The 14,299-nt window shown below is 45.0% G+C and overlaps 2 protein-coding genes across 2 annotated transcripts; one reads left to right on the top strand and one right to left on the bottom strand.

Moving 5' to 3' along the window:
- Window positions 1–4,369: 4,369 nt before the first annotated feature.
- On the bottom strand, window positions 4,370–4,915 carry LOC136452834 (uncharacterized protein At1g15400-like). The gene has a single exon (XM_066453423.1). It carries the CDS (start codon window positions 4,797–4,799, stop codon window positions 4,512–4,514), a length of 288 nt encoding a protein of 95 aa, XP_066309520.1. The 5' UTR covers window positions 4,800–4,915; the 3' UTR covers window positions 4,370–4,511.
- Window positions 4,916–8,238: 3,323 nt separating this feature from the next.
- LOC136452833 (germin-like protein 1-2) lies at window positions 8,239–8,901 on the top strand. The gene has a single exon (XM_066453422.1). It carries the CDS (start codon window positions 8,239–8,241, stop codon window positions 8,899–8,901), a length of 663 nt encoding a protein of 220 aa, XP_066309519.1.
- Window positions 8,902–14,299: the final 5,398 nt, after the last annotated feature.

Genomic DNA, 14,299 nt, shown 5'->3' with positions numbered 1-14,299 from the left:
ATGAATTTTTGTGATGAAATGATAGAAGTGCTAGCTCTAAAAATTTTACAGTAGACTCATAACATTATTAGGCACTCACTGTAATTTTTGTAGCCTTAGAGTAAGATGATAAATAGAGTAGCTAGTACTCCTCATTTTATCGTATATAGAGTAAATCGATATTATGAATAAGCATGCCTTTAGTTGCTAGGTTAATACATGGAATGCTTCATACCTATTTAGTGGAAATGATAGGCAATTTAGCTTCTTAGTAGGTAGAACTAGCTTAGTAGTTTGATAGATGTATTCACATTTAAGAGTTGCTGTTGCCGTATTACTAAGTATTACATCATCATTTCATGCATGTAGATAACGAATTGGTAGAGTTTGTTTCTGTGAGTGAATAGGAGTTTGAGGAGATCATTGAGGAGTATGAGGAGGAGGTTCTTATATAGGAGGGAGCCCTAGAGCCATTCGTTGTTGACTTTGTTGACACTCCACCTGCCCAAGGCAAGCCTCGGTGCATAACCCCTATTTTTGAATGATCTCTGAATATATATGATGTGCATTTACGTATAGGCATTTTATGGAAACTACAAGCACAAATATACTTACCTATGAGTTCTACTAGTATAGGTCGAGTAGCTGCTATGTTGAGGATTTTGGTAGCGTGAGTAACCTGTCGTTACTCACAATAGGTGATAATTATGATCACTCATGATAAAATGGTGGATAGGATAAAGTGACCGGGTAGAGATATGGTTTGGGTATTGGTGGGTGTAAGAGGTTGTGTCCTGCAGCCAACAGGGCATAGCTTGGTTACACTTTTTCCTATCTGTGTTGGTTAAGGACCGGTCGTTGCATTAGGTTCTAAGCAAGTCACAGACTTATTATCCTGAGCACATACTTGGGTATGGGCGCAGGGAAGACTTGTTGCTCTCTTATCATGAGTTCTGGCTCTTTCCGTACCGATTGATTGGAGGCGGGGATGGTCGAGGTTTAAGCACCACACTGAGTCCGAGACTTAGGAGCAGGGGCTTGGAGTCCAAGTTTTGATGGGGACCTAGACCCCGTGACAGGAGAGTGATGGGTTGGTCCTGCTTATGCCTGGGGTACAAGCGTGGCGTGTGTTTTTGGGGTACCCAGTTGGGCACATTGATTCGTGAATCGTCGAGCAATCCGGTACGGCTTGTCTACAGTCTAGCACCGTAGTAAGAACTGAAAGATGAAAGGTGATGAAATAGAACTGATTGCTCAACCCTTGCTTGAAAATAGAACATGTGCTTACATAGAATGGCTAGATAATAAATTAATCATGACTACTAATAAGAACATAAATAAGGACTCACTATTAGAATTGCTTTCTGCAAAAAGAAACCTAGCAAACCATAAAGCTTATCATATCCCTTAGAGTCGGAAAATTATTCCCACCAGTCAAAAAAAGTCTTGCGAGTATATTGTGTACTCATGGTTTATTTACCCCTGTTGCAGGTACTGCTTGAGGAGTAGCCGTTGTATGAAGGATTCTTCTAGTGGGAAGAGACGGATCCTTGTTCATTATCGATAGATGTTTCTTTTCATTCCGCTGTTTAATATTCCGCACTCTAAATTTGGTAATGTAATAATGTATTTCTAAGAACCCTGGATGTATGAATTGGACTAAGTATTGTAACTCGTCCTCATTATTGGATCCTTGGGGGAAAACGTGGACTATTCAGGCTCTCTCTTGGGGTGTGCCCGACGGAACCCACCCGCTGCAAGTGCGTTATTTTGGGCAGTTCTGCCACAGAAACTCTCAGAAAAACAATGCGATCGAAAACTGAAGTACAGTTGAGAGAGCCTGTCACACTCAGCTTCTGAAGAACAGGGACGGAGTTCACTCCGGTGAGAATAGCAGTCTTACCCTTTGAACGTGAATTCGTAGGCTGCTTCACAGCGTCAGCGAAGGAGAGCTTTTGTCCAACTTCAACCCATGGAAATTGTGGCTTTCTACAAGAGAGCGAGCGTGTTGTAGCTAAACCAGCTTCATTGAAGAGTTGAAAACTATGCTCAAACTCACGATAAAAAACTTACTGATCTTGTAGATTTCAAAGCCCACTTGCTTATAGGAGACCAGGAAGAGGAAAACTCTATCTTCAACCAGGCAAACTTGGAAATGGGCAGCAGGACTCCTAAAGATCGAACTGAGAACCCCAGCAACAAATGGGTCCTCTAGGCGGGAGCGACATCTCCCAAGGTGACGAGCAGGTTGAAAGAACTCTCAGCCGTAGAGGAAGGGGGCAACAGGCTTACCAAACTTTTCCCTGATGAACGCCGAGAACTTCTCGCCGGCCGCCATAGCCGCGAAAGGCTCCATGAGGCCCCCCGGGGGCCAGAGGAGGGGGAGGCAGGGGGACCACACCGAGGCTAGGGCGGCGGGGCAGTGGCCTCAGGGGCCCCCTCGGACGGTGACAGAGGAGCTAGGTTGGAGTGAGAGAACTATAGGGTCTGAAAGTTGAGCGAGAGAGATAGAGGAGCCCTAGACGCAGCACAAGTGCACAACCAACATTGTTCGTTCACCCCTCCTTCGGCGCGATCGATTGATCGATCCTCCCGGGATTTCAATTCTAAGCGAGAGAATTGTATGTCTGAAAGTTGAGCAAGAGAGACAAAGGAGCCTCAAACACAGCACAAGTGCACAACCATTATTGTTCAATCACCCCCTCCTTCGACGCGATCGATCGATGGATCCTCCTGGCATTTCAATTCTGAGCGAGAGAATTGTAGAGTCTGAAAGTTGAGCGAGAGAGACAGAGGGTGTGAAATACGAGCCAGCCAGGCATCGCCATGGCGACGACCTATGACAAGGTGATCGAGTCGTTGCGGTGACAACGGCAGCGTCCCTGGAGGCATCAGCAATGCTGGTGCGCGGCATGGTGAATGAGCTGGTCCCCTACGAGTGCGGGACTTGCTCTTCTCCAGGTTGGGCTACCTGCGGTCGCGCATGTCGTCGCGGCACACGGTGGTGATTCAGGAGACAGGGCTTGTGCACTACCTGTGCTAGTATGCTAGTCTGGTCAAACGAACACTACTAAGTGCAATATCCCATCTTGTCCCTGTCCCGCCCCAAACCAAACACAACCTATGATCTTGATAAGCATTACATTATGTAAAAGACCGGAGGAAATAGGTTTTTTTTTGAGTTAAGAAGAAATAGCCACCTCAATTTTCCTCTAATGACTTAGGGTGGTTTGGTTGTACACCCACAACTTCCACTAACTTGAGCTCGGATCAGTTACTTACACGAGATACAATGGAAACTGCAAAACTCAATGCTAGGTCAAGAATAAGACCAACCTGATATATAATTAGAATTTTTTTTTTGCAATTTTAATTAAAGTATTCTAACTAAATAAATTACAGATTCCATGTATGACCAATGATTGCCTCAAAGTCAACTCAACTCTGTAGGTTTTCTAAAGCGACATTTCAGCTGCATCTAGTTTCCTGGCAAGTTGAGGGCATGATGCTATCGTTTGAATGGGAGAAAAAATTGTTCTGCGTGGTTGAAATAATTTTAGCCTGTTTGTTTGGTTGTGGCTTGATCGTAAATTTTCAGTCGGAACAGTATTTTTCTCTTACACAAACTAGCCAGCAGTACTTCGTCACGAACCAGCAATAATACGAACCAGCCAACCGAACAGACTGAGTCCAGTCCAACCTTGTTATCATTATTAACTCATGAAAAATATAGCTTATCTGTTAATGGAGTAGAGTTGAATAACAAACAGGGAGCTGATTTGTTCCATATATGTACGAATAAGAAAAAGAAGGCATCAGGAAAGGGACATGAGGATACATACAGTGAACATATAGAACTACAGGACATTAGTGTCGTCAAGTTGTGATTAGTACTGCAGGCGAGTCTAACTGTCTAAGGCTACAAGAACAGAGAAAGTTACAAGCAAGATACTAGAATGTTCAGAATCCTTCAGCTGGGTGTTAGTACGTCGCCTAAATTTTCAGTAAGGCCTTGTTTAGTTCAAAATAAATTTCCCAAAAAATGGTATAGTAGATATCATATCGAATCTTGCGATACGTGTATGGAGCATTAAATATAGATGAAAAAAAAACTAATTGCACAGTTTAGTTGGAAATCACGAGACGAACGTTTTGAGCCTAATTAGTCCATGATAGAATCAAAAGGTACAGTCCACTGTATCATGAGAGGAGGGAATAACGGTGCACAATGCGATCCATTGCGTACGAACATGAACACAAATTTTTTAGTCGATCTGTTCGCTTGAGCTTATTCAACACTATTTTTCAGCCATGTAACCGTATTTCCTCTCACAACAGGGTAAATATTCTTTTTTTTTAGACTAACTTTTCAGTATTCTGTGACCTCTGATCATGCATGTATCTTCTAAGTTGCTATAACGACAAGACCGAAGCTATAGCAGCAAGAAAAATACAGTAGGTAACGCCTAACAAGAGTATAGCGTGAATGGACAAAGAGCTGGGAGCCTTGGACGCCCGGCCAGCCGAACTCGTCAGCGGCGCCGGCCCTTGCCGCTGGCGCGGCGGGGCGGCTGATGCTTGTCCTTGCCGAAGAGGCTGCACAAGCCGCAGGCGGCGACGCGCGGGGACGGCGGGTCCAGCGCCGGCTGCACGTGGCCGGTCGTCCTGTACCCGCCGTGGCCGCTCCGCTGCTGCCGCGCATCTTTGGGCCGGGCCGGCCTGGTCAGCTCGCCCGACGCCGACTGGTGCTTGTTCTCCCACACCGTCCCCGACGACCCGGACCGCCGGTACGTCTCGCTCGACCGCTGCAGCCCGGCCATGTATGTATACGCGCGCGGGGGGCTGGGTCGCACCAAGCACGGCCTCGATCCCCCGCCTATATATAGTATGACTGTGCAGGCGCGGATGGCGTACGGAACTGGGGTTTCTGCGCTTCTTTCTGTGTGTACGGGCTCGGCATAGCATACGGAGTAATGGCCGCCTTGTGCAGACTGCAGATACGGCAGGAGACAGACAGCGCAACATACGGCGGTCTCACTCTGAGAGAGGCCGCTTGGTCGTGATCTGCGATCAGACTGCATTAAATTAAGCGGAAGAAATGGTTATTATTTGACTTTGACGATGAATGGGACCGAAGGAATGTGGTGTATTATTTTTCTGAATTCTGATTTATTTGCTCGACGCCGACCGGCTTGCAATGGAATATTGGACTGACTGATGAACAGGTGGAGACGCGTTCAAGTCTTCGAGAGATTAGTGATCTGCTGGTCGCGCTTGGGTTGCTTAGCCTCGTTGATCTCGCGACTACTCAGGTGGACTCTGAATTGGTTCTAAATAATCCTCAGGAGCCGGTCGTGATGGTTTGTGTCTATTCTAAAAATGTTTACTTTACGGCTGAAGCTGTGTGGCAAGGAATGATTGATTGATAATTGATATACATGCAAATAAACTTGAAAGGACGGCGAAAGCAGGAGCGTGCAGTGACAACGTAATACTAATTGATTAGTACGTGACAAGACAACTGGGCGAACTTCGGGAGAGTAGAGGAGTCGTTGCACGCATGCTGTTCAAATTATCACGACCAAACCCTATGATCGGTGAATGGCGTGTCTATTGACACTGAGACGTCTACGATAACTTAGTCAGCCTTACCATCGACTTACTCCATCTGTCTAAAAAAAAATGTCGCTATGACGTTTTATGCTGGTCAACTCTTTTAAGTTTAACTTAGTTTATAGAAAATGTTATGATATTTGTATCTCTAAATAAGTTTATTATGAAAATATAATGAGCGATTCATCTAATAGTACTAATTATACACTATAAATATTAATATTTCTTATACATATTTGATCAAAGATTAAAAAATATTTGATTTGAGAATAACACTATTTGTGGGATTGGGGAGTCATGTTTAGGATGTGCTTTTGCTCACATGGAGCTAAGGTGCGCGTGCGTGTATTATAGGTTTTATGATTCATATGCTTTGTGAGCATTTGGATATGTACTATGATTCGAACCAAAAATGCTAATAGATTAGCATGTTTGTCGATGAAGAAACAGAGGCCGATCATTGGATTAACTTCATTAAATCTACTATGAAATGTCTTGATAGATAATTTATTTGCTATATGAAATGTCTTGATACAGAATTTACTTACTATTGTAGATGTTACTTTACATTTCAAAATTGATCAGAATTAGAAAAAAAAAACTAACCTATGACAAAAACGATACCTTTACGTTCGATTTGAAACGGACAGAGCAGTCACCCAATGTACCGTCGGAAGCTAACACTGCAATAGTTACTGGCTTTTATCCTCCAGCAATCCTTTTATAAGTGGCTAACGCACAGGTCCATTTTCACTAGGGTTGATGAACGCATTTTTCCGCACTGGAGGACAGAGGACTGCCTCCTACGTTGCCAAATAACAGCGCCCGGACGGACTCCAGCGCTGCACTCCCATTTCCCGCGCTTGGGCCAGCACGCCCCGCCCGGACGACGCTCGCGGCTCCATACCACGCGCAGGGATCGCTCGCGCCCCTTCTCACATGCATTACAACATATACAACACTCGATCTACTTTTGGAACATCCAGATAAAATACTCACAACATACGTCCGAAACAGCTAAAACACTTGCAACATGCGTCTGAAACACTTGCAAAACACCGTAAAAAACTTGAAAACACGTGCGTAGCCAATGCAAAAATATGCAAACATCGAGATAAAACACTTGCAACATAGATACGAAAACACCTGAAACACTTACATATATATGCAACATCCCGATCTAGTTTTGTAACATCCAAATAAAACACTTGCAACATACGTCTGAAACAGATGAAACATTTGGAACATACACTAAAAACATACGTGTATAGCCCATTGCAACATGTGCAACATCTCGATCTACTTTTGCAACATCCTTATGAAGCACTTGCAACTTACCTCCAAAACATCTGAAACATTTAAAATGTACGCTTGCAACATGCATCGTATCTCGGTGCGGCCTCCTCCGCCATCTACATCGGGGCGGCGCAGCCATAGCAGGAGACGAAGACGGAGGGCTTCAACGCCAGGGCCCGACGCTTCTCCTTGCGTAGTGGCCTCAGTGGCTAGCTGGCAGCCGAGGGAGCGGTCGCCATGTGTGGGCGCGATAGTGCCTACGCCGTCAGGCGAACCGGGCCACATAGCAGAAGCAGAAGCAGGAAGCAGCGAGGAGACGCGGTGGAGCAGGGGAAGTTGCAACACTAGGTGACCATCGATGGCGGAGCGGACCACAGAACAGAGCAACAGGGCGACCAACGGAGCAGAAGTAGGCAGGGTCACCGTCGACGTGCGCAGCTGAACAGAGCAAATCTCTTGTCTCCTTCTCCTTTCCTTATCCAACCAGCACAACAGAAGATACGGACGTGGATACGGTAATAAAAAAATGAGCGGGCATAGAGCAAAGGTTTATTGGGCTGGTATGCAGGCCGCCGTGTACGTAGCATTTCCTACTAACAATAGCAGTGTGTTGACGAAGAAGGAAGAAATTGTACTTTGGAGTTGGAGGCCTAGTGCGGCCCGTTTCGATGCTTTTATTTCTGTGGGCCTGATCTAGTAGTGCCTTATTTCGCGTCCAATGGAGGCCCATATCTTTGACTGACACAGACACTGGCAGGTGAATTGGTGATGTTCATATAGCCCAAGGGTTGCTAAAAAAAGGTGATATAGCCCAAGGAACAGACGTAAAGCTGTGCGTACGTACTGCGCTGGCAGCTCCTCACGAAATTTACAAATCCCGTACCAGCTGCCCGGCCGGCCGGACTCAAACCTGTTCAACTCTCCAGCGAATCCAAGTGGAAACGATCCGACGAAATGGCAACAGATACCACCCAGCGCCAAATCGATCACGACGAGCAACAGGACCACTTGTGATTCGGGAAAATAATAATCCTATAAAGTGCTAGGTTGCTCACCAGCTCGCGTGCATCACTCATGCACGCGCTTTGCAGACCCAGTAGCGATGCCGCCTGCCGCCTGCCGCCTGCAGTTCCGGCCATCACACCTCCCCGTCCACATCAATTCCAGCCGTGCACTGCCATGTCAGCCTGCATGATATATATATTGCCCGATCGATAGCCCACCAACGACACAACACAACCCAAGACAAGAAGAACCCAAGACCAAGAGTAGAGAGCACATCGGGCCAGCCACATCTTTCCATTTCCATCCATTTTAACTACTGCGTTACTAAGAGCGACGTTCGTTCTGATGGCTTCAGCTGCTCATCGGTCCCTTGTGCTCCGCGCGCTGCTAGTGGCGGCGGCCATCGCTGGCGCCCTGTCGGACCCGACGCCGCTCCAGGACATCTGCGTGGCGGACCTGCAGGCCGCGACGCCGGTCGACGGGTTCGCGTGCAAGCCGCTGACGGCCGTGGTGGACGACGACTTCTTCTCCCGCGCCATCGCGTCCGCGGGCAGCACCAACAACCCGTTCCGCGTCAACTCCACGCGAGCCATTGTGTCCACGTTCCCGGGGCTCAACACGCTGGGCGTCTCCATCACGCGCGTCGACCTCGCCCCGGGGGGGCTCAACCCGCCGCACTCGCACCCGCGCGCCTCCGAGCTCGTCATGGTGCTCAAGGGCGAGGTCATGGTCGGCTTCACCACGGCGGCCAACCGCCTCTTCTCCAAGGTGGTCAGGGAGAACGAGCTCTTCGTCGTGCCCCTCGGCCTGCAGCACTTCCAGCTCAACACCGGCACCGGCGACGCCGTGTTCATCGCCATGTTCAACTCCCAGTCGCCTGGCGTCGTCACGCCCACGTTCGCCATGTTCTCGACTAAGCCTGCCATGCCCATGGAGGTGCTAACCAAGACGTTCCTCATGAGCGAGGACGAGGTCACCGCCATGAAGTCCAAGTTCGTTGGCTTCTGACATGCAATATATACTGCCTACTAGCAGCAGTTCAATCAGCTGCGCATTTACCCGATTCAGTCACGTCAGTGCGTGTATTCATTCGTTTTTACATATTGATTCTCTGTTTCTGAAAATGTTTTTCTCGACAAGTCTGTGTTCCGCCAAATGTGTAAACAGAATGTTAATCCTGTTTCCCCCCTTACAGTGTGAAACTGTGAATAACACCTGCATTTTGATCAAAACCACCTACCAATTGAGCACTGCAACAAACGCACGTTTCATGTGCCACAATCCAAGAACATCATAGCATACACATTTATTATCTTTACATGGTCCGGCCTTGGTCGTGGTTGTTCTGCCATGGGCTACTGTCGCTGTGTATAGATGGGCGGAGGTTCGAGGGTCTTCTCGATCTGCGTGAGAAGATCTTCTTCTTAATGTACTGTTCGAGGGCTGCCTCACCCTGCGCAGGTTGAGTTTTAGTATACTTTACATGGAAAAAAGCCTAATCACTGACATATGTACAAAGTGTTAATAAACAAAGTTGAAACACACAAAATCGAGATTGTTAAACTACATCTTTTTTTTGGGAAACTATTGTTAAACTACATCTAGGCGCTTCTTCCATTTCTCTTTTTTTTGAGAAACCATTTCTTCCATCCTCCACACCTCAATTTTAAGCCTCCTAATTTGCGTCAAAATCGTCTGTGTCATCAACCTCCTCTTAAAGATTGAACAGGACTTCTAATTTACACAAAATCGAGATTGGACAGGACTTCTATTGGGGCTGGCTTAATGAAAAACCCTACCAAATAAGCACGCATAAAAACGGCTTCTGAAGTCAAAATCAAGTTAAAAACAGCGAAGCAGAAGCTACCAAAAGTTGATTTTTTTTGTTTCTCTGTTTTTTAGAAACCTAAACCCTATTAAAGAGGGTCTTTGGATTAAGTTTTCAGGGTTCCAAGTTTGGCTTTGGTGGTGAGGGACTGGGACCTGTATAAGGGCAGACCGTGGATGGTGGCCGGACCACCGGACTAGCTGTATATGCTGCTTTGGGCAGCAGGAGGGCGTTGCGCGGGGTTCCTAGCTAGTGGCATCATACCGGGCCGATCTCATTGATGTACTTTACTTGCTTGATGCAAATAAGGTTTCGTCGGTTGCTAAAAATTCCTTGGTAGCCAATTGGGTTATATTCATTCCTAGGTAGTCATCGAATTTGCATTTCCTTTATTTGCATGTAGCCAATTGGGTTATATTCATTCCAGTTGAGCATTTGTAAACTTTTACTGTTCTTTTCACAAAATTTGTTAGTAAGCTTTCTTTGAAAAAGAAGAACATATATAGCCGCGTCAACTATTTTGAATAACGTTTTGTATTCAGGTTATAATTTTATTGTTCGTTATTAGTTTCTTATTATTGCTTTTAAAGCATTGGATCCTGACATGTTTATTAAAGAGAAGAGCGAAATTTGTAACTACATCATGGAGATTCTGGGTGCTGACATCCTGGTTAGCTAGTCTCCACTCTTTACGTTTGGCAAATTTGTTTGAAAGGTTTATTGTAGTCAGTATTTTTCACTAGCAGGCTATAGTGGTTCAAGCCAGCTGCCGCTGCAACACGTTATATTAAGGATGTGTTTGGATTTCTTCCTCTAAACTGTAGACCTCTAAACTTTAAAGCTAAATAAACTTTAGAACTCTAAACTTTAGAGCTAAAGCTTCAAACAAATGATCTAAAGTTAGCTCTAAACTTTAACTCACTACCCCACTTCACATTTGAGCTTTAGACTTCTAAAGTGAGCTAAAATGATCTAAAACTTTCAGAGCTTTAAAGTTTAGAGGGATCCAAACTGGCCGTAAATAGCGGGTTATAGCAGCTAACATACAGCCTGTTCGGTTGGCTGGTTCGTATCGTTGCTGGTTCGTGAAAAAGTACTGATGGCTGATTTGTGTGAGAAAAAAATACTGTTCTGGCTGGAAATTTACGATCGTTTACGACAAGCCACAGCCAAACGAACAGGCCGATAGTTCTTCACTAAATGCCATAGCCCATGATTTAAAATATTTGTTGTATTCTAAAGCCAAACTTTTCTCTCTCTTTTCTTCAAAAGTTCAATACATCCGTGCTTTTCAGTACAGGCATTTTGAATCTTGATATCATTTCCATCTTATATATCATCATCATTGTTTAGGTATGCAAGCGGGTTTGTCTAAGAACCCACAAATAGACTTTAAAGTTTAGGGTTTTTTATGTAATCCACAGAAATTCAGTCTATTTCTCGGTTCGCGGACAAGCTCGCTCGCAACCTATTAGTACTCCATGCTAAGTCCAAAAATCCTACGTGGCAGATATTTAATGACCATAATACTGTGAATAGTCTAATACACTTAATTTGGTTGCTTTAAAAAGTAAACATGATCAGAATGAAATTAACGGTGAAACGGATGGATGTAAAACACAGTCTCGTTTTGAGTTTTTAATCTCGACGAGTCAACTTGCTCACAAAAAAGCAACATCACACTACGCCAGATTTGCACATCACTGTCGGTCTCATCACTGTCGGATTTGTAAAAACCGGCAGTGATGTACCTTCAGTGCCGGTTATGAGCTTGAAAATGAAAAAATGATTGGTGCTGGGCTAAAACCGGCAGTGAAGGACCACCCCACTGCCGGTTTTTGGTTTGAACCGGCAGTGTTTTGGCGGGCACTCATCACTGTCGGTTTAAGCCAAGAGCCGACAGTGATTGGGCACTATCACTGTCGGTTCTAGCCAAGAATCGACGGTGATAAGCCTACAACACAAAAAGGCAGCAACTGTCCTCTCCTTCCTCCTCTCTTCCATCCCAAGAACAGAGACGCATTTGGACCCTTCCCTTCATTGTTGCGGCTACTCTTCACCATGCAGCTAGTGCTTGGATTTTAAAGAATGGCTTGATCTTTTTGTTTTAAGGTTAGTAACAAACATCCACTCCTTTGATTTTGTTGCTTAATTAGCTTCGTTTTGATGGCTACATTGCTTGATTCTCATTCTAGTTCTTTCTCCATTCTAGATAGCACTTTTTCAATTAGACATTTGTGTAAGGCTCAAATTATGGTGAATCCATCATCCAAAAGGTTGGTGTCTATGAACACATTTAAATTCCTAGCTAATTATTCCATGATGGTCAAGATCATCATTGTTAGTATGTGCTGCTATAATTAGTTCTTAGAAGTAGAGTAGAATAGTTGTTCTTCAATATTGTACAATAATTATTTTTTATTACGATTTTCAATTTACAGGGTCGGGGCTACCAATTTCAATTTTTCAATAATTAGTGTACAATAATGTTTTCCAAAAATGGTACTTTCAAGCTATAATTGTTGTTCATGAAGCTCGATTTTTTATTAATTCTTTATAATTACTGTCTCAGTATTTTTTTGTGTAGAGATAGATCGAGAGTGGATGTATCTGTCCCGAACGGACAAGCGGTACATGCATGGCGTCAGCCAGTTTATCACCGATGCCAAAGCCCATGCTGGGAATGGAAATCCTGTCTTCTGCCCATGCAAAGATTGCAAGAATCATAGAAACTTTCGTCAAATTGAGTCTATACGATCGCACTTGATTACCAGGGGGTTCATGCTAAACTATACGATATGGACTATGCATGGCGAGGTTGGTGTAAATGTTCTGCAGGGAAACGATGATGATGCGGACATGCCTGACGTAGCCATCCACGATGCTGACAAGGAACCCGGTGTCAATACAGAACCTATGGCCATAGTTAATAATGTGTTTAGGAACACGCTAGCTGACGACACCGATGATAACGATGGAATTTCTCAGCTGCTACGTAATGTAGAGACCGGATGTCTTAGTGAAAGACAGCTGAGAAAGCTAGAGAAAATAAGACAAGATGGTAAAACACCATTGTATAGGAATTATCCAATGAACAAACTGGAAGCCGACATCATACTGTTAGAATTCAAATCGACAAACGAGTTGAGCGATAAAGGCTTCGATCAGTTGTTAGGTATAATAAGGAAAATGCTCCCAGAAAAAAACCAGTTGCCAGAAAAGACATACTTAGCCAAGCAAATGATCTGTCCCATTGGCCTCGAGGTTGAAAAAATCCACGCGTGTTCCAATGATTGCATATTGTACCGTGAAGAAAAATACAAAGACTTGGACAAGTGCCCTAAGTGTGAAGCTCCACGATACAAGGAAGGGCCGTTAGATGAGGGTACCAAGACCAGAGGAGGCCCCATAAAGATCGTTTGGTATTTCCCTATAGCTCCCCGGGTGCATAGGCTGTTTGCATGTGCAAAGTCAGCCAAGCTGTTGCGCTGGCATGGCGAAGAGCGTAAGAAAGATACAATGATGAGGCACCCCGCCGATGGGCATGACTGGAGGACTGTCAATACTATGTTCTATAAGGACATTGGTGGAGAGGTAAGGCACCTTTGGTTGCTTTGAGCACAGATAGGATGAATCCTTTCGACCAGGTTAGAAGTAATCATAGCACCTGGCAAGTGACGCTCTGTATATACAACATTTCACCTTGGGTCTGTATAAAGCGGCCGTACATCCAGATGGCACTACTGATCCAAGGGCCAAGACAACCTAGGAATGACATCGATGTGTTTCTGAAACCAGTGATCGATGAACTAGTGGAGATGTTTAAAAAGGATGTGCCGGATGTTTGGGACGAGTACAAGAAGAAACATGTCACGATCAAGGGAGTACTTATCGCTACGATCACTGACCTGCCAGGTTGAGGTTCGTTGTCTAGAGAGAAGATAAAAGGCTATACTGGATGTATTGAGTGCTTGGATAACACCGATGCGGTAAATCTGCCAAATAACTCAAAGATAGTTTATATGGGATACCGTAGGTTCCTACCTAAGGATCACCCTTACCGTAGGAACAGAAAAGATTTCAACGGTACTATTGAGAAACGCTTAGCTCCAAAATATCAAGACGGGCCTGCGATACTTCAAGAACTCAACAAACTAGAGGTCGTCCTTGGAAAGGGGACAATGCAGTAGCAGCGCCTGATGGGAGCGTTTGGAAGAAAAAATCGGTTTTCTGGAAACTACCTTACTAGCCATTTCTGAGTGTACGCCACTGTCTTGATCCCATGCATATCACTAAAAACGTGTGCGCTAACACTCTTAACACCTTGATGGACACCGGGGGGACATCGAAGGATTCACTAACCGCACGCCTAGACATGCAACACATGGGAATCGGGAAGGAGCTGCATCCCATGGAGCTAGAGAATGGCCAGTTCGAACTTCTGGTTGTGTCATGGACATTGAAGAAGGAAGAAAAGCATACGCTTATTTCTTTCTTCAATGAACTCAAAGTCCCGACAGGCTACTGTGCGAACCCAAAGAGGCTAGTGAACATGAGATAACTCAAGTTCAACTATGG

This window comes from Miscanthus floridulus, chromosome 5 (assembly GCF_019320115.1).
Source record: "Miscanthus floridulus cultivar M001 chromosome 5, ASM1932011v1, whole genome shotgun sequence".
NCBI classification, from domain to species: domain Eukaryota; kingdom Viridiplantae; phylum Streptophyta; class Magnoliopsida; order Poales; family Poaceae; genus Miscanthus; species Miscanthus floridulus.
The sequence above is the reverse complement of the archived record's forward strand: the minus strand, read 5'-3'. Positions and strand labels throughout refer to the sequence as shown.

Excerpts from the sequence above, each read along its gene's own strand:
- LOC136452834 (XM_066453423.1), bottom strand. The coding sequence starts at position 4,799 with ATGGCCGGGCTGCAGCGGTCGAGCGAGACGTACCGGCGGTCCGGGTCG.
- LOC136452833 (XM_066453422.1), top strand. The coding sequence starts at position 8,239 with ATGGCTTCAGCTGCTCATCGGTCCCTTGTGCTCCGCGCGCTGCTAGTG.